Below are 20,234 nucleotides of genomic sequence, written 5' to 3' on the forward strand. Positions count from 1 at the left end.
ATGTCGGCTTTCAGCCTTTTTTCTTCTGCTGAGTAACTCCTCCAGCAGGTAAGAGAATGTGTCCAGTTGGTGAAGGCAGAGGACTGCATGCAGCAAATTCCTGCTTGCATGCCCCACGTCCAGATTGCTCATGTTTAAGCAAATACAACAGCTCTGTTGTTTTGCTGCTCTTACATGTCTCCACCAGGGTGTTTGTAGTGGCCATAAAAAAAATTGCATAAGGGGTAAGATTCCTGCAGTTGATGGATAGAGAAGGAGTTCCTCCCTTGCCCCTTCATTGTCCTATTGTCTGTGCAGGACTGGAGTGTCGACTCCAGGAATTCTCAAATTTTTGCCAGTGCTTTGCCTTCCAAGCTCATCCCATTCAGAAACTCCCATCTGTGAGGTGGGAGGGAAATCTGGAGAAGGGATAGTTTGACTGAGCACCCGCTTTGTTTATTGCTTCCTCTAGGAGGGAAAATGCAGCCTTGCCTACTCCAGGGCACCAAGCCTGTGATTGCAGTGCATTTGTGACTCCTGTGCTATGCAGGCCAGTGTACCTAAATGTGATAAAGAGGGTACTCAAACTTCTGTACAGAATGAAGTGAACCAAAGTGGACCAAAGTGTGTTAATTATGGTGTAGACCCTTTATTAGTTCAACTTTTATACAAAGCGTACTTCAAAGTGATACAAAGTGTTACCATTTCTTATACACACTAGAGATTAAGATCTGTTGACTGCTGGTTTATCCTTGTGCATATAAAGGTAGAAAATGTAAATAGACTGGCAGCGACCCATAATGCTGGAAGACAGTTCAGTGTTTACTCAGTTAATAGAAAGTTGCATAGAATTGTAGGTCTTGATAAAGGCATCTTCTGCGTGGTAAAATCTCCCTGACCTACCGTACTCCACCTGACAACAGTACGGGAGAAAGGCAAGGCTAGTACTGCTCCTGTCAATACTACCCAGCACTTCGACGGAAAGTGGCTGTAGAGAAGCACCATGCCAGAAACATCCAAGAGGACAGCACATGGAAAATTTCATTTGCAAGGCTACCAATTCCTATAAATTGTAGGAACTCTTTGCAACCAGGGACTATTAAAACGTTACTTCATACAAACACCTAAGAACAGTTCAGATAAAACCACTTTTGGCCAGTGAAAATACATCACTATAGCAGGTATTTCGCTTGACTGTGCAATTCCCTTCCCTTCTATGCTGCCAAGAACCTCTTTGTTTATGCAAGTTCCACATACCTTACTTAACCACTTGCTCTGTTTCTCAATCTCCCAGGCTCGGTACTGTGACACTGTATCCACCTAACTGTGGACAAAGATTTAATCTCCATTTAATTCTAATGCCATTGTTAACTCCCTGCCACACGCTGGCAGCTCACACTGGTAAGCTGGCTAGTGGCACAAGCTGGTGAGGCCACATCTCTGCTTTTGGGCTGAAGGAACAGTCACACCACACTTGTTCTCTCTCTTTGCTCTCCCTCTTCCAGCTGCAAAGAGACAGAAGCAGCAATTCTTAAAAAAAAAATACAACAATTTGCACAGTTACTGGTACAATTGGAACAGCAGTTCCACTTGTGAGGAAATGGAACTGATTAAAGTGTGATTTAGTATGAGAATAGTAATACCAGTAATTCCATGCTGGAATCCTCCTGTAAAGCACTTTCAGCAGTGTCTCATATAATGCTAAAGTATGATCATGACTATGGAAGTATCATTTTCAAGTGAATGTCTTTAACTTATGTCAAGTCTAGTACAATATTTGAAGTCTTACTTTTTGTGAACAGGATTAACAGACTATTTGAAAGACAGAAAAAAAAAATCCCTTGCTGCTGCCAACTGCTATTAAGAGCTGCATAATACATGAGACTGGAAAAGCAAGAAGTAGATGAAATATTAACATAATGGGCTATTTAATGTCAGTCTAGTCAATTATAAGACAGGTCAAATGATGATGATACTTCAGCAATGCCACCCTGTGAGGGGTTCATTAGCAGAGGAAAATCTGAAGTGCAGAACCATTACCAACCCAGAAGAATGGCATAAAGCTTAAAGTCACCAGAGGGACCTGATGCCATTAGCTACTGTGTGCCTATTTAAAACATCTCTGAAAGTGCTTCTGTGCCACTAAAGAAACCCAAACTGACAGCCCATGCTGCAGCTGGTGGACCCAAAGCATTGCCACATTTCCACACTGGAAGTTCAGACTGTCAGAGCTTGACAGCACAGCAGAAAGTCCTTCCTTGCCACCTAGGACATGCTTTCTCACAGTTTCATGTCCATTAGGAAAAAGACAGCAGGTCAAATGCTAGGTAAACATTAAATAAACCCTATTTCCCATACTAGGAGGAATTTACTCAGAAATGTGTGGGTGAAGTTTCTAAAGCAAACAAATGCAGAGATCCCATGATGGGGAACGCACAGAGCAAATAGCTTGCTTTCTTCGGTGGTCAGAACAGAAAAGATTGGGTTACTGCCCTCTGACTCAGGAAAGATGATCCAGCTCATCAAGTTCTAATGGATTCTGAAGTAATTTTCTTCTTTACATTAGGCAAAGTAGATAAAGTCACATCACAACCACACAGTTACAGTACACAAAAAAGCACTAACTGAATCTAATAGCGTGAAATCTGGTCCTGCGAAAAAGCTTGAAAATTAGTGTGAATGCTGCAATAATGTCACACAAGGCACAGACACTCACAGCTTGCTTGTTCAGAACACAAGAGCAACAGCATTCTTACTTTCTACCTATTGCTTTAATACACATTGATGTAAGTGAAGTGACCCCTGAACATTTAGTGTGAGTGAAGGTCTTCCCAAATCATAGCTACTGGTTTAATATTTTAGATTATTTAAATATGGCTGGTTAAGAGATATGCTATGGCATGAATTGGTGAGATTGCTAGTGCCCCAAATACTCTCAATTCCTTTACAGAAGAGCTATTTATGTCAGTTTTTAAATACTCAAGACCTGAATATGTGTACATCTGCCTCAGTGGTACTAACAAAAGGGCAAGTTAGAAGGATTTATTAATGTCCAAAATTCAGACAGCTCTGACCACAAATCTTCATAATATAGACTGTGCTAAAGAAGATTGCTGCCTCTCTCTTTGGTTATGCTATTAGCTGTAAAAGCATTGCTCTGAGCAACAGCAAGGCATGCACAGTAATGCAGTTGCTTTCTAAATGATAAAATGAACATATTCGGGTTGTTGAATCTGCACACATCTTCCTGAGCCTCCAAAACTGATTTAATGCATTCAGTAAACAGAAGGCCAGGTATCTCTATAGTTAGTCACTGGTGAGCTGAGAATATGGCTTAGTTATACCACTGAAAGCAACATGAATAGGCTGTGTAAAAAGTTTGGAGAAAGTCTTTAAACAGATTTCTCATGCAGTGCTTATAGATAAATGCCTCCTTGATTTGTGGGTCTGTTAAAAAATCCTGCTGCAAACTTTGAATCACAGAATCATCAAGGGTGGAGGAGACCAAGTTCCACTGTCAACACAGAACTAGCCCTGCAACCCCTAAACCATTAACCATTGCTCAGCCCCAGATCCTGACAACTCTTCAACACCTCCAGGGATGGTAATTCCAACTCAGCTCCCTGGGCACCCTATTCCAATGCCTGACCACCATAACAGTGAATTTTTTTTTTTTCTAACATCTAATCTGAACCTCCCCTGTCTGAGCTTAAGGCCATTTCCTCTTATCCCCTCTCTGTGGACACAGTAGTAGAGACCAGTCCCCACCTGGCTACACCCTCCTTTCAGGGAGTTGTAGAGAGTGAAAAGGTCCTCCCTGAGCCTCCTCTTCTCTAGACTAACCAACCAAACTCTTTCAGCTGCTCCTCACAAGACAAGCTTTCTAGACCTTACATGAGCTTTGTTGCCCTTTGCTAGACACACTTCAGCATTTCAATTTCCTTTTTAAAGTGAAGGGCCAAAACTGGACACAGCACTCGAGGTGTGGCCTCACCAGTGCCAAGTGCAGAGGGACAATCCCTGCCACACTATTTCTGATAAAGGCCAGGATGCCACTGGCCTTCTTAGCCACCTGGGCACACACTGGCTCATATTAAGCTGGTTGTCAACCATCACACCCAAGTCCCTTTCTGCTGAACAGTTCTCAAGCCACTCTGCCCCCAGCCTGTAGCACTGCATGGGGTTGCTGCAACCCAAGAGCAGGACGCAGCACTGCGCCTTACTGAACCTCGTGCACTTGTCCTTGGCACATTGATTGAGTTTGTCCAGGTCTGTCTGCAGAGCCTTCCTACCCTTAAGCAGATCAACACTCCCATCTGACCTGGTGGTGTCTGCAAATTTACTCAGGATGCACTCAATCCCCACGTCCAGATCATTAATAATGGTCTTAAAACAGAACTGGCCCAAATAATGAGCCCTAGAGAACACCACTAGTGACCAGCTGCCAACTAGACTTAGCTCCATTCCCCACCACTCTCTGGGCCTGACAACCAGCCAACTTTTTATCCACTGGAGAGTCCACCCATCCAAGTCCCAAGCAGCCAGTTTTTCTAGGAGGACGCTGTGGAAGATGGTGTGAAATGCTTTACTGAAGTCTAGATAAACAACATCCACAGCCTTTCCCTCATCTTCTCAGCAGGCCACTTAGTCATATGAGATCAGATCAGTCAAGCAGGACTTGCCTTTCTTCAATCTATGTTTTGTGGGCTTGATGCCTTGGTTGTCCCTCATGTGCCATGTAATGGCACTCAGGATGATCTCTTCCAGAACCTTGCCCAGAGCTGAGCTCAGGCTGACAGGCCTGCAGTTCCCCAGATCATCCTTCCAACCATTCTTGTAGATGGGTACTGTATCTGCTAATCTCCAGTCAACTGGAACTTCTCCAGTTAAGCAGGACTGCTGATAGATGACTGAAAGTGTTTCTGCAAATTCACAGAACCACTAGGTTGGAAGAGACCTTAAAGATCATCGAGTCCAACCCATGCCCCAACACCTCAACTAAACCATGGCACTGAGTGCCACATCCAGTCTTTTTTTAAACACATCCAGGGAGGGTGACTCCACCACTTCCCTGGGCTGGCCATCCCAGTACTTTGTCACTCTTTCCATGAGAAATTTCTTCCTAATGTCCAACCTATATTTCTCTTGACACAGCTTGAGACTGTGTCCTCTGGTTCTGTCAGTTTCTGCCTGGTGAAAAAGACCAACCCCCACCTGACTACAGCCACCTTTCAGGGAGTTGTAGAGAGTGATAAGGTGACCCCTGAGTCTCTTTTTCTCCAGGCTTAACAACCCCAGCTCCCTCAGTCATTCCTCACAGGGCTTGTGTTCCAAGCTCCTCACCAGCCTCATTGCCCTCCTCTGGATGCACTCAAGGGTCTCAACGTCCTTCCTAAACTGAGGGGCCCAGAACTCAAGGTGCTGCCTCACCTGTGCCAGTGAGTACTTTTTCCAGTTCCCTCATTACTCTGGGGTGGAACCCATCAGGGCCCATAGCCCTGTGAGTGTGTAACTGGCACAGCAGGTCACTAACCACCTTGTCCTGGACTATGGGGGTTTCACTCATGTGTCCATCAACAACTTCCATCTCAGGGAGCTGGGTATCCTGAGGACAACTGATCTCGATATGAAGACTGAGGCAAAGAAGGCATTAAGTACTTCTGCCTTTTCCTCAACCCCTGTCACTACACCACCCTCTAGATTCAACTAATTGTGGAGACACTCCTTGACCTTCCTTTTGCTTTCAACGTACTTAGACAAACATTTTTTGTTGTCTTTAACTGTAGTGGCCAAAGCAAGTTCTAGTTGGGCTTTGTCCCTTTTAATCTTCTTCCTACATGACTTTGTGAAGTCCTTATAGTCCTCCCAAGTTACCTGACCCTCCTTCCAGAGATGATATATTCTCTTTTTCCCCCCCTAAGTTGCAGCTTAAGTTCTCTGTTTAACCACACTGGTCTTTTTCCCATACAAGTTGTCTTTCCACACATGGGGATAGTCTGTTCCTGAATATTTAACAATTGCTTTTTAAAGCACATTCAGCCTTCCTGGACTCTTTTGCCCTTCAGAACTAACTTCCAAGGGACTTGGTCAATCAATGTCCTAAAAAGGCCAAGGTCTGATCACCAAAGTCCAAGGCAGAAGTTTTGCTGGTGCCCCTCCTTACTTCACCCAGTACAGAAAACCCTAACAGTCTGTGGTCACTCTGCCCAAGATGTCCACTGACCATCTGTTCACCCATCAGTTTTTCTTAGCCCACAAGCAACAGGGCCCCTCCTCTGTTAGTCTCATTCACCAGCTGTGTTACTTAGAAAGCTGTCTTCCACACATTCCAGGAACCCATTAGGCTGCTTCCTCTCTGCTGTATTTGCAGCAGACATCTGGCAAGTTGAAGTCACCCATGAGCACAAAGGCTGGTGACTATGACGCCTCTGCCAGCTGCTTGTAGAAGGCCTCATCAGCCTGTTCCTGGCTCGTGGTCTCTAAGGGACTCCCACCGTGATGTCTGCCCTGCTGACCTTCCCTGTGATCCTCATCCAGAGGCACTCAACCTTGTCATCTTCATCATCAATTTCAATACAATCAAAACACTCTCCTGCTTTGCCTGTCTCTTCTAAAGAGCTTATACCCAGCCATTGCAGCACTCCCATGATGATGGTCATCCCACCATGCTTCTGTGATGGTGACAACATCAAAACCTTCCTGCTGAACAATGGCTTCCAGCTCCTCCTGCTTGCTGCCCACAGTGTGTGTTGGTGTAGATGCACTTTAGCCAGGCCAATGGTTTTGCCTGCATCACAGACCTGCCACCCTAGGTTCATCTCTAGTGATCCTCCCCTTTCTGAGGTGCATTTGACTGGTACATTTGCCTCAGGGGAGGCAGAGAATGCTCTATCAGTCAATCTCTTCCTCAGATGCTCTAACATCCCTTAATCCTTCCACCCCCACTTTGAGTTGTACTGCTAAGCAGAGCAGATCACTGACCTACTTACACCCAGGTGTTCTGTTACCCTCTGATGACAGTGCCAGGCTCTGGCACTCCCTGAAGCCAGCTTGAGCACTAACACAGATGTCTGAAGCCCAAGTAACTGTGCAAATATTCATCTCTTGTGCATATCAAGTAGCCTTAAACCTACCACAAGAAAATTAAGGATACTCTAGGTATCTATATATACTTTAAAGACATTGAGTACCAAATGACTGGTCTTATGCTTAAAAGATCCTGTAGAAATACCTGACAGTTTCACATATAGAAGCTTCAAATTTTTAAGTAAGAAGCAGATCCATTCCCACAAACTCAAAGTTATTCACACATCTGTTTAAAGGTTATTCTACTACCTCAGGCTTTAGTATTAGTCTCTTAAGAGTGTTATCAGCCTCAGAAATGAGGAGAAGCTCTAAAGCAACAGTCAACCTCACCCAAAGCTGTTACATAGCAGAAGAATTACAATTTAAAGTGCTTGCTCTCCACCTTTGAAATAAGACCTTCTACTGACTACAAACAAACAAAATCTTATTAATTTCTATTACTGACTTACTAACGCTACTATTCACTTTTCCCCAAATTAAGTACATCCCAAATGGTCACATTTGCTTTTTTGTTTCAAACAGAGATACTGAAATGTTTTTTTCTTCCTGGTCCACAATAGTCTGTATCTTTGACTTTAAAAGGCTGTAGTTTGAGTCTTAAAAGATTCCTGTAAGTGATGCAGTAAAGAGAGAACAAATCACGTCTCCTTTCCCTTTCTATAAAAACATTAGCTAAAAATATGTCTTCCAATTACTGGTTTTAATGACCAGTATTCCCTCATGGAAAAATTCTTCTGTTTGTTTTTATGGCCCCAAAGGAAATACAGTTCTAAGTTAGACTTAAAAAAACCCCAAGTAAATCAGGAATTATATAGTTTACCAATCATTCAAAGAAAGTAGTTTGCCAGAAGCCAGTATTTGAAGAAAATGCTTTTTGAGCTTAGTACTATTTAGATAACTGTAACTTCCCTAGGTTTTCTTTTTACACTCTCTAGTCGTGTCAAAGGACGGAAATTTGACTTCCTGCTCCCCTCTGTAGTAGTCAATCTACAGTCCTTCTGCAGCCCCTTCAGCAGCTCCATTAACTCCCGTTTTTCCAGCTCTGCCTGCTCCAGTTCTTGGCGGTGCTGCCTCTCTGCAGCCATCAGAGACCGTACATCTGACATCATTCGTGACATCTGACTCTGAAATGCAAACACAAATTTACTGCAAGAAACAAACCCTCTTCTAATGATGCTGCAATGAAGTCAAACTGGCCATGCATGTTGGGTGATGGAGTCTTTGGAATAAAAACCACCAAAAATTTTTTTTGATAGTCCAACAAGTGTAAACAATTTGAGACACAATCCAGCATTCACCTTGTGGGATGGTCTTGTTCTAAAGATTCCAATATGTTTTTCAAAAACATTTTGTTTGCATATTCTGTTTCTTATGAAGTATGATAAGAAACAGCCAATTTACCTCTGTGCTGCTTTTATTTTCTATTTCAAGAATCCAAACAAAATATGGTTGTGGTTATGTTCAGATACATTCTTCAAGGATTTAACATCAAATCCAGTAAAAATAAAACTGTGAACTATAAATTTTTAAAAACTTTTTAAAAGCTTTAAAAACTATTGCTTTAAAAATAATTTTCTGTGATATAATAAAAAGAGGATGAATAAAAGGATAAGACAGCCTTGCTTATTACTTGATGAAGTTTACTGTGAACCTTTCCAACCCTCTGATCACAGTGCAAATACCACTCTTGGCAGCAGGGCTCTGTGTCAGCTCTGGACTAAGCCACTTCGGATAGCAATTAAAAATGGAGCTGAATGTTTAATTACATCCAGTTTGTGATGCATACTCTACATTTAGACACTGAAATCAGTTTCAGATTGATCTGCTGACAATGTTATGCATGCACAGAACACAGGTGGAGTACCCAGGTAAGCTCCAGTGAACCTGAAGCAGTAAACCACAGGAATACAGAATCCAGCCTGCTTCTCCACAGAGATAACCTGACAAAGCTTTGATGGTTTTGTTCACCATACCTAATGCCATTTTCCTCTGTACGAGACTTTGTTTACAAAATAAGAAACTGCTACTGGAAAAGCAAAAAGCTAGACTGTTAAGAGAGAAAAAAAAATATTGTATTTACCTTTAGTTCTTCAATTTCATTTTGCAGAATACTCTCTTTTTGGACCATATGCCTTCTCTGTGAATCTAACCTTGACTCCATCTCATGTTTTGCCTCCTCCACTCTGCAGATCATTTCTGACCTAAAAAGTTTATTTCTCCTTGTTAAGTCTTGTAAGCAGAGAAAAGAATGATCTTCAAAATCCAGAAAGCCTTCTTGCAGCCAAGCAGACTGAACTGATTCCCATCAAGCTCTACAGGATGCCTCTGTAGAGGCATGATTTATTAATTTAAAAAGAAAAACAGCATAAAGATGTGCATTGTGCCTAGGGGCATTAAAGTGCCCATGAGGAGCCTATAGAGGGACAATCAAATCATACTCCTCAAATAAAATATTCCCAGAGCTCAAGAAGGTGTATTTATGACTTTAAGTGATTTTCTGGTGTTTGCCTACAGTATGTGCTTGCTGAGTGTTATGAAATAAGAAGCAGCCAAGATAAAAAGTCTGAATCCTATAGTATTGCTAAACATGTAAGGAAGTGAGACAGCCTGGGTGTGTGGACATGGTAGGCACTTACAGACACAGTTAGTGGTGGGCCTGGCAGTGCTGGATTAACTGCTGGACTCAATGACCTTAAAGCTCTTTTTCAATCTAAATGATTCCATGGTTCTGTGTAACCTCGTTCACTTTTATGGTGGACCCTAAATGACAGTATGCAGTAAACTGTTACAGCCTAGTCACTCACACAGCTCCACAGACAAAACCAGATGGCACTACATTAACCTTTTGAATTCAGAAACCAGGTAGCAGAATCACTTGTGTCTCAATGCATTTAAACCATATTTGAGCCTGACTTCACAGCAGTGTTCAAAAGCACAACACTTAGGAGCTGAAAGATACAAATGGGAAGGAGTCTGAGCGGGGGAAAAAACCAAAGTACAACTGGAATATAGTGCAAAGGGAAAGCTACAGAAACCTACGTAAGAGGAAAACAATGATGCTGGTAAGAAGAGTCATATTCACCGACTGTTTATCTACCAGAACTTAAAAAAAAATCATAATTAGACCTTCAGTGGTTGAATCTACCTGTACCTGCCAAAATACTTACAGATTTTTATCTTCTCAATCTGTAAAAACATAAACTAAATACAATTATTAAATAATGTGGCTTCATCTGTATAAGAGGCCAATGGAAGAATTAAATTCCCAGCTTCCATTTTCTTAGTTTTTTTGTCATTTGTCATTTTAAATAGTAAGCTTGCAATTCTGTTCAACTGCAAGCAGTGGTATTTTAAGATTTATGGTAACTTGGAAAAAAACGCCCAACAACAAATGCCCAGCAAGAATTTAAAGTCTATGCTGACACATGATAAAGTTCTGGCCTGTTAGCATCAAGGAATTAACGGCCATTTAACACATACCAGAATCCAGTGCTAGTATTTCAAAGTGCTTCATGCAGTGACTTTCAGCCCAACCCAGCCCAGCCCCGAGAGAAAGAGAAGCTTGGTACCGAAGCAGCTCCAGCTCCGTCCTCAGCTCTGCCACACAGTTGTGCTGCGTGTCCTCGGCGCTGAGGATGGTGAAGCCGCAGCCGTTGGGGCACTCGCGGCTCCGGTACTCGCACACCGCCAGGTGCCCGTCCAGGTTACGCCGCTCGATCTGCACGGTGCAACCTGAGCAGGGGGAGCAAGGCAAGACAGCATCTACAACAAAAGCACTCTCAGTCATTCCAAACAAAAACACTCAAGAAAGGAAGCTGAGAGAAGTGATTTCCTTAGGACATGAAATATGACAGTTACACATACGTAGCTACTCATACAATGCTGTTAGGAGGTCTCACTAAGATACTCATCCATTAACTGAGAACACTGAAAGGCTGGAAGGAAGTATTTTCTGTAGTCTTCTACTGCTGGTCTGGCATTAAATCAACTTCAGTAATGACAATCCTGATGCCAAACTAAGACACTAGCAGCTTGCCTGTGCTACCATCATAGATTGCAATGACTGGAATTTATAAAGAATACACATGTGTAAAAAAATATTATGCTATCAAACTTAAAGAAGTAGTAAAGAGAGATGTGGATGAGATGGAATGTAAACTTGTTTTCCAAACAATTTGTTGGGTCTTGTTGCTAATGTACTAGACCATAATAAGTTAGAACATTTATTATGAACATTTAATAACTCATACAAAGATAGAAATATTTCCACAGAAATTCTGGGATACAAACTTTGCAGTTCTGTAGTGATTAAAAGTAAAGTGTAAAGAATCAAAAATAAGCACTATATAAATTATTGCTATATTCAACTCTCTAAACTTGAAGTTTGTAGTCTCAACTTATGAAGTCACACTTAGGAAGTTTGTAGTTTAATTGTTGAGACTCCCTTTGTTGAAGTACACACTTGCATTTAATTCAAAGAGAATAATGCATTAATGCAAAGAGAATATCAACTTAAGGAAACTGAAATAATGGAGTATTGAAACTTCCCAACAAACCATGCCAGAAAATGACAAGTGAGTTCTCTAGAAGAGCTTTACTAATAAATCTAATGATTTGTAATTGAGGTACTCAAAATACATTCCATGTATTTTTGGGAAAGAGTTGAAGAAATGTAAGAGCCTTCACACGCCAAACACCAGACACCCAGTGCAGTGTAAAAACATAAATCTGTAAAACACTGTAAAATACATAAATCTGTAAACCACTGTTGTTTCTGTAGGAAGTAGAACAGGTGAATCAATCATCTGCAGAAGTCACTTCTGAGAAAAATTATAACTTCTAGCAGAGTACCTTCATCATCTAGTACTTCTAGTACCTTCATCATCTCATAATTAATTACAATGGCAGTCCTTAGCATCATTAATTAGATTTTAACTTTACCTAGGAGCAGACAACATTTCAAATTAATTCAATGGGTAAATTTTAACAGTATGTTCCTTTTTAGAGGTATGCTTCTTTCTCAGGAGGTGTAGCCTTGCTTTAAATAAAAACCTCAACATGAACAATTCTAACTGGAATTTAGCTTAGAGTAATTCTTATTTCCAAGATATATTTTTGTTAAAGCTATGTCACAGAGCTGACAGCTGCACATGCACCAGGCAATCAGGTGTTTTATAAATAAATTATGATCCCTTAGTCTTCTGCAAGGGCTACTGCATTCATTCAAACATCAAAACATGCAGTCAGAACTGGAAAACACTCATAACTTGACAGAAAGCAAAACTAACGCACTACTACATTTTCATACGTTCAAAGTTCATCATATTCATTTTGGTTAGTTTTTGGATAAGAAACAGTTGCTAATCATCAAAACTGCCATAAACAGGTACTATATTTTGTTCAAAAACACTGCTGTAAAGAGCATATCGTGCCAAAGCTTTGAATTTCTGTTAGGAAATAATGGCCATTATTGCAGTTCTGTTGATGGGAAGATGACAAATGTGTTTGTTTAATATAAAGGATTCAACTTTGAATGTTACTCACCAGCATTGGAGCAGGGTATCTGACTGTACTCACACTCCCTTTCATGCCTGTCTATAGACTCCAGAGAACAAACCATTTCACAGCCATACTCTCTGTTTCTGCAATGTAGCTGAAGACGGTTTAAATCATTTTTCATATATCTACATGCAAAGAAAAGAATTTGTCCTTAAATCTTGGAACACTATTGAAAAATGTGTACTTTCAACTTTTGGGAAAAGAAAGCAAGATTCCAATCTCCATCAGGAAAAATTGTGAGTAACTAGCTAAATTTATTTATTTTTTAAAGAATTCAAGTGACCATACCAGGAAAAAACCGTTTGAAAGAAACAATGTTAATGAAAAATTCAGTCTCCAAATTTAAATGCACAAATGAATTCTTTATTTTTGAATAGTTTTTAATTCTGACCTTTCACTGGCTCAGCAGATATTATCAATAACAAACACCAGGGCTACTCATTTGCCATTTAAGTTCTCTGTTTCTAAACATGCCAGACTCCAGGACTACAGGGAGTATAGATAAAACAATCTAAAAATTAAACTCTAGTGCTCTGTCTACACTATAGCTGACTTCCAGATAGTAAATCTCAAGAATGAAAAATTATGTTCAGAGTCCTAACAAAGTTAAATTTACTGTAGCTGGAGACTTTAAATACATAACTGTTAATCTGAGCAAGATTAGATAATGCAGATGTTAAACAGCAAGCAGCGTCTACTGTTGAAACTGTTTTGTTCTGACACTAGCAAGAATTAACATTTAAAATAGAACAGTTTGTTTGGGCAAGACCAACAGCAATCATATGGTCCAACTGTCTGACCAGCTATAGAAGGCACTAGTGAGAACAGCCTGCTTTATACAACAAGGTGGTTCACAATAGACATTCCTATGTCTAAAGATCTTTCTAAAAAGGATTTGAAGGTCAGAAATTTGGTTAATATCTCCAGGAACTGTTAATTACAAACCAAACTACAGCATCTAAGACTGAAAAGAGATACAGAGTGTGTAGTGACTGTCATCAAGAGTTGCTTTGCTTGCTTTGTCTAAAATCAAGTATGGAGAAGTTTTGGTGCTGTAAAGGACATTCAGAGTAATATCCAGAGAGGCATCTAGAATCAACATCAAGATATAAAAAGGTGGAGAATAAACTAAGTGTCCTTTCAGTTTTGAAATCCTAACACCCTGATGGTTAGTTATAATAAATAGAAAATGCTAATGCTTTCATGTAAGTAAGCAGCTGGTGTCCGCCAGAGGCATACTGGATAAAGACAGCCTGAGCAACAGCATTGACAGGAGATGAAGCTGTGCAAGCAAAACTGAGAAATCCTAAATTCATGTAATTTCAACACACAGCAAGGTTACTGGATACCTATAGAGAGGTCGTAGCAAAGACACATCAATCACTTGTCTGTCTTCAGGGCAGTTACTGTGATGAACAAGCCACCCATGGATACAGGCAGTGCAGAAAGCGTGTTCACAAGGAGCCTGCAGTGGATCTTCCAACACGTCTCGGCAGATGGAGCACAACAGCCCTTCATTAACATAGCCCACGAAGCGCTCAATGTCATAACCCATGCTCTCCACACCTTCAACCTGCTCAAAAACCCCAAACACAAAGAAATAAAGCAATCTTTGTGCTGAATCTGTATGGGTAGATCCACAAAGAGGCCTGAAAGCAATTCTAAAAACATGGAGACCATAAAGTGAATAAAGAAGTGAATGTGTGAATGCAAACAAACATTTACACACTTCAGAGACTTTCAGATTTAAGGGAATTTGAGAATTGTACTGCTGGATGTCAGAATCACAATTTTCTATCACGAAATTCTGAACTCTGAAAGCACAGACTTCGGCACAGTGGAGCTGCGCTTCTTCTGAATGCTGTTATTGAACGTAATTGTAGCAGACACTGTGCAACATACAATTTCCATTTACATGAATTCTACCTGAAGCAGAAACATCACACAAGTTCAAATGCAAATGTTTGGTTTCCATTTTAAAACCTTTTGTATAATGCCTAACAAACTTACAATACAGTGTTCTTACCAACAATAGCCGTGGCACTTTCAGCTAGCAAATCCTGGATTGATGAACTGCACATCATTTAAGATGTTGCTTTCATATTGAAAAAAAAGATTCTCTAGTCACTGTAGACCTCCATTTCAGAGGAAACATGAAACCTCCACATGCTTAAAGACATACTTAATATTCAGGAAGTAAAAGAAGCCAAAACTGCAGCTAACCTTGAAATCATGAAGAGCTACTGTCTTTTCCTACATGATCTATTTTATAAAACTGAGAAGCTTTGGAATGGATTTGAAAGCTTTGTGAAAAAGAACTAATGGGCAATCTGCCTTCATCTAAATCCTATAATGAAAAACCTCGAGGAATTTGGCAAGACTCCACAGAACTTGCTTAAAAGAATAAGTTTTAGGCTCCACATTGCTCCTTGACGTACAAAGTTACTTTTGTAAACCCACTGAGACTCATGATTTTCATTAGTTGTGAGATTTTATAAATAAAATAGAAAAGGAAGATATCTTACCTTTGTAGATTTTACTACATATATATGTAGTTTACCCAAATACTCCAGGAACAGTTTTCTGATCAGTAAGGCATGTAATGCTTCCTTCAGTTTCTCTTCACTGCTTTATTATGCCTATGAGAAAAATTACAAAGAGTAAGGCTCAGTAGTGTTTCCTAAGTTACTGAGTCCTATGTCTAACAAGCCAGCTACTGAATAGATGCTGTCCTAACAGCCCAATAAAATCAAGTTTTCTAAAGCAAGCCACTGAAAACCTACAATTCAACACAGGAGAATTGACTAGATTATGGTGAAAATAATCATCAGTCTCTGTTTCAATTACTATTGATGCAGACATTTATCACAAAACTGAACACCCTGCTGATGATCAATTTTGAAGCCAGTTTTGTTTCTAAGACTGAAGACAACAGAATTAGTACTATTGAAAAGTAGCAACTGAAATCTGGTAAAATTATATTCCTCAAGAAGATAAAAGTTCCTTATTGACCTGTTCTAATCCCGTCATGACAGGCAGTTCATTTTTAAAACAAAACTATTACAGTCAAGTTTGTTGTATTGGCAAATATCATTGCTGTGTAGCATAACTAGGGTTGCTCACTTAAAACATCATCACATAAAAGATATAATTATTAAACCCCTTGAGTTATGCTAGAGGACTTAAACTGCATATATAGATTAGATAATATGAACTGTAAGCCTAACACCTTGATTTGGTTTGGTGGATCTGCTTTTAGAAAACTTTCAAGGACAGGTAAGAGAAAAACAGTACTTTTACTGTTCTAGAGTTCTACTCTACGGTTCTAGTGGAATTGCGGATGCTGTGAGCTACATTTTGCACAAACACTGCTAGTCCCTGAGGACCAAGTCTTCAAGACACTCTTCAGCATATTTTAGCAAGTTTGAAGACTAATGGAATGCAAGAAAGACTATTTTTATCTAATGGGGAACAAAAAACTTTATTTGTGCTTAACAAGAAATGAAGTGCAACAGCAACAACAAAATATATATATTATATACATATGCATCTGTATATAAATATATAAGGATGTTTAAAGCCCCAGCCAAACTGAAGTTCAAATGAAGAGTGGATGGGAACTTTGAGGCAAAAAATAAGGGGGATTCTTCAGGACATTTTGAAGACTCATGTTGGAGCAGCAAAACACAGCGCTGGAACCCTTGTGGCCATGGATCTGGGACCTATGCCAACAGCTGTTACTGAAGTCCCAGACTTCTTCCAGTAGAAGTTTCCTGACCTGAAGAATCAGAGATGTTTTATTTTCTCATCAACTTCAAGAGATGCACCTTGTCAAGAGATGAGCAGAGGGAGAGCATTTGATGAATGTCATGTACTTTAGCAGTACAGATCACTTTACCCAGTATCTTTACCACAAAATGAGGTAATTTTCAGCTTCTGCTTATCCCCAGAAACTTCTCTCTTCTCCATTTGGTCTCAAAACTTAGTTTCCCAATTCCACTAGAATTCACCAATTGTCACACTACTTTTTTTTGATTGCACCTAGAAATTACATAATTTCATTGAGAGATGTCAGTTACTTAGCTTAAGCAAATAATTTCTAAACAGAATAAGTCACATAGAATTATAATACTGTGTGATTTAGAAGGCTGCTTGCTTATATCTACTTGCTTAGCATATGCAGCTTGGGTTGCAGGAAGCCTTAGGCTGAAAGCTGTGGACTTTTGCCTAGACATGCTTTTGGCTGGAACTGAGTTAATTTCCTTAGCAATTTTCCCGTAGCTGCTACAGAGCTGTGATTTGCCTTTAGAATGAGAAGAATGCTGCCAACACATCAATGTTTTAGTTTGTTGCTAAGTAATGTTTATCCTGAGTCTAGGACTTTATTTTAGTTTCCCATGCTCTACCGGGGAGCAGGTGCACAAGTAGCACAAACCAAAAGATAAGGAGCTCATGGTCATCAGCAGAAGCTGCAACTCGAGATAAGAACAGTTAATAGCTTGCCTGCATGGACATGGAAACAGAATCCAATAAGCTGTTAGAAGACCCCAGACCAAAAATCACCACTGGATGACAAGGGCCATGTGAAGATCATGTAGGGGAGGATGCATAAATTGTAAGGTATCATTGTGCAGAGATTTCTTTGTTTGGGAGAGAAAGCCCACAAACTATGACATGCTATTTGCCTCTTATTGTTTCATATGTTTTATTTTTCCCTGCAGTTCGGGACAAGCAAAAATCTCCAGACTTCACAGGTATCAAGTGATTTTTCAACAGTTGTCATCCCACATGGTTTGCCAGGCAGATACACATCCAAAATCAAAACCAGAGATTTGGTGTGGATATGGTAAGAGGGAGAATACAGGTGGGATGTACTTCCCAACAACATCATCACATAGCTTGCTAAATGCCTGGCACTAATCAAAGCTATTCCCCTGTGAGTCAGGACACTGAAATGAAATTAGTGACCTTCATTTTTGCATCTGCAGTAGCTTCTGATTTTTAAAAAATGCTTCTTTTTCATGTGACAAAAAAGGCATAACTGTTTGAAAGTCTGGATGAACCATGACAGAAATACAGATGTGCATGGTTAAGACAGCATTTTCAGAAATGCTGCAGGAACAGAGTCCATGCAGGGCCCAGGGATAGGTGACACCGAGACATGACATTTCTTCAGCCTTTATTTTCACAAATCCTGCTATACAGAAGCAATATTTTAGTGTGTTTTTTGCCACTCTGACACTGTAAGCCACTTCAAGCATCAGTGCCCGAAGGGGCAGATTCACCCCTTCAACTGTGACTGTACAAGTGGTTTCTCAGGCACTTGATGCATCACTCTCAGTAACTGACATGTTTTAAGACTGAATTGGGGGGAAAAATTAACTGTAGCAGTTTTCTTACGATAGCCCAAGCCTATCCATCCAAAAATTAATGTGCTCCCCACCTCCCTCCACCCCCTCCTTTGAATCAGTGAGAACATTTAATTTGCCTTTTTCCTGAACTGGCTCATGCAACTCACCATACAGACAACCATACCCTGATTTGATTAGTTAGGCTACAATTTCTTGTAAATGGCTCAGCAAAAGCTCTAGGGACTGTGAAGCAGGGCATGACCAGGCATAAGAAACTGCAGCCAGGGCAGGAAGGGAAGAAAGACAGACATCAGCAGTCAAGGATGCTGAGGGATACTACTCCCTCAGCTCAGCTCCCCAGACTGGTACACTGGGGAGTTGGATGAACATTCATGTAAGAGAAAAGGTACAGAGGAGGGTAAGAATAAATGAACAGCAACACCACCTTACACTGATGCAAACAACTGTTTGTTTTTTGGTTTTTTTTTCAAAAAAAAGCTTATATAAAAATTATGAGCCAATTTAAGGCCTCTACCAGGAACTACATAACTACTATAGCTACTCTGTCAAAGAACATTTTTGTACAACACATGCTGTTCTGCAAAGCCTACTCAGAACAATGCCATCCATGGCATGCCTGGCACAGACCACAGTCCAGAGAAGGGCAATGGAGCTGGTGAAGGATCTGGAGAATAGAGTTGGTGAAGGATCTGGAGCACAAGTCCTAAGAGGAGCGGCTGAGGGAGTTGGGGGTTGTTTAGTCTGGAGAAAAAGAGGCTCAGAGGGGACTTTTTGGGTCCACCTGAAAGGAGACTGTAGCCAGGTGAGGGCTGGTCTCTTCTCCCAGGCAGCCAGCGACAGGATGAGAGGCCACCGCCTCAGGCTGTGCCGGGGGCTGGGTTTCAGGTTGGACAGCAGAAGAATTTTTTCACAGAAAGGGTGGTCAGCCATTGGAATGGGCTTGGTGACCCCAGAGGTCTTTTCCAACCTAATTAATTCTGTAACCACCTTCGGTCATAGGTGCAGGGCCGGGCTCTGCCGCCCCGAGCCAAGCCCAGGGTCAGAGCTCTCCCCTCGGAGCTGTGGGAGGGGGAATTCTATACAGCTAACGGGGGAAAGGCCTCCGGATTCGGCCCGGGAAGGCGCTTCAGGGACGCAGAGCACAGAGCTGGCCTGGAAACATCTGGAGGAGCGACCCGACACCAAGAAACAGCACCTGCGCTGCCTCAGGTAGCGACAAACACCCTTACAGCTGCACACGCCCTTCCCGCTCCCTTCCCCACACAGCAGCGATGCCGCCGCCGGCCCGGAGCAGGGCCCTGACAACCGCTGAGCACAAACCCCGTGCAGCGCCTCCCGCCCCGGGCCCCGCTGCCCCCGGCCCGCTCGGGGTCGCGGCCCCGCCACTCACCCCGCCCGCCGCCGCTCGCCGCCGCGCAGCCCAGCTTCCCTTTACGGCCGCTCTCGCTTGACGGCGGCGCGGCGGGCGGCCCCTCCGCCATGCTGTGTGTGGCACAGACCCCGCAGGCCGGCACTGCGCATGCGCACGGCAGCGCCTTTCCCGGGTCCTGTTCCACGGCAGGCCCCGGCGCACGCACGCCCGGCGGGAAGGGAAGGCGGCGCAGCGCGCACGCGCGGTGCGGCCGGTGGGACTGCCGGGAGAGCGCGGCGGGACAATTGAGCGCGGAGGCGGGAGCGGAGCGCAGGTACGGGCGGCACGGGCGGGGGGCCCGGTGGAAGCGACCCTGGGAAAGACCCTACAAATGATCTAGTTCCAACCCCCCTGCCGTGGGCAGGGATATCTTTCACTAGACCAGGTTGCTCAGAGCTTCATTCAAGCTGGCCCTCAGCGATGGGGCATCCCCAAGTTCTCTGGGCAACCTGTTCCAGCGCCTCACCATCCTCAGAGTGAAGAATTTCTGCCTTACATCTGATCTAAACCCGCTCCCTCAGTTTGAAGCCATCCCCCCTTGTCCTTTCACTACATGCTCTTGTAAAAATTCCTTACAGCTACTCCTGAGCTGAAGTGATTTTTCAGTAATGTTGGTGTTCAAGACGATGCACTCGCTGCCTGCAATTTAACTGAGTAAAAGCCGATGCTGTGTCACGTCTCTGCAGTTGCCCACAGCCCCTGTTCTGCCTTTGTATCTGTGCCGGCAGTGCCTCTTCAAACGCTCCAGGAGCAGCTGTTAATTTTGGGCTGAGATGGGCATTGCGGCTGCGTTCAGCAGAGCTCCGTGCACACCGTGTTGAGCTGGA

The 20,234-nt window shown here is 42.1% G+C and overlaps 2 protein-coding genes across 4 annotated transcripts in view; one reads left to right on the forward strand and one right to left on the reverse strand.

The window, feature by feature from the left end:
• Window positions 1-608: 608 nt before the first annotated feature.
• On the reverse strand, window positions 609-19,525 carry LOC139587351 (RING finger protein 151-like). Of its 3 annotated transcripts, XM_071421587.1 has the most exons (8): window positions 19,387-19,506; window positions 16,403-16,451; window positions 15,150-15,263; window positions 13,974-14,197; window positions 12,610-12,749; window positions 10,635-10,827; window positions 9,146-9,266; window positions 609-8,189 (listed from the first exon to the last, which is right to left on the reverse strand). In XM_071421587.1, the coding sequence occupies exons 4-8, from the start codon at window positions 14,177-14,179 to the stop codon at window positions 7,956-7,958; spliced, it is 894 nt and encodes a 297-aa protein (XP_071277688.1). In that variant the 5' UTR covers window positions 14,180-14,197; window positions 15,150-15,263; window positions 16,403-16,451; window positions 19,387-19,506; the 3' UTR covers window positions 609-7,955. The 3 variants fall into 3 exon arrangements, with proteins under 3 accessions (XP_071277688.1, XP_071277689.1, XP_071277687.1); XM_071421588.1 differs by lacking the exon at window positions 16,403-16,451 and having other exon boundaries at window positions 10,635-10,797; window positions 19,387-19,525; XM_071421586.1 differs by lacking the exon at window positions 16,403-16,451 and having other exon boundaries at window positions 19,387-19,525.
• RAD54B (RAD54 homolog B) overlaps window positions 19,476-20,234 on the forward strand; it is a 63,725-nt gene continuing 62,966 nt past the window's right edge. Inside the window, exon 1 of the mRNA XM_071421580.1 lies at window positions 19,476-19,681. Coding sequence (XP_071277681.1) covers window positions 19,476-19,681 — 206 coding nt within the window. The remainder of the gene's footprint in view (window positions 19,682-20,234) is intronic.

Source organism: Agelaius tricolor, unplaced genomic scaffold (genome assembly GCF_023055355.1).
Source record: "Agelaius tricolor isolate 1412-34295 unplaced genomic scaffold, bAgeTri1.0.p SCAF_2, whole genome shotgun sequence".
Classification (NCBI taxonomy): Eukaryota; Metazoa; Chordata; class Aves; order Passeriformes; family Icteridae; genus Agelaius; species Agelaius tricolor.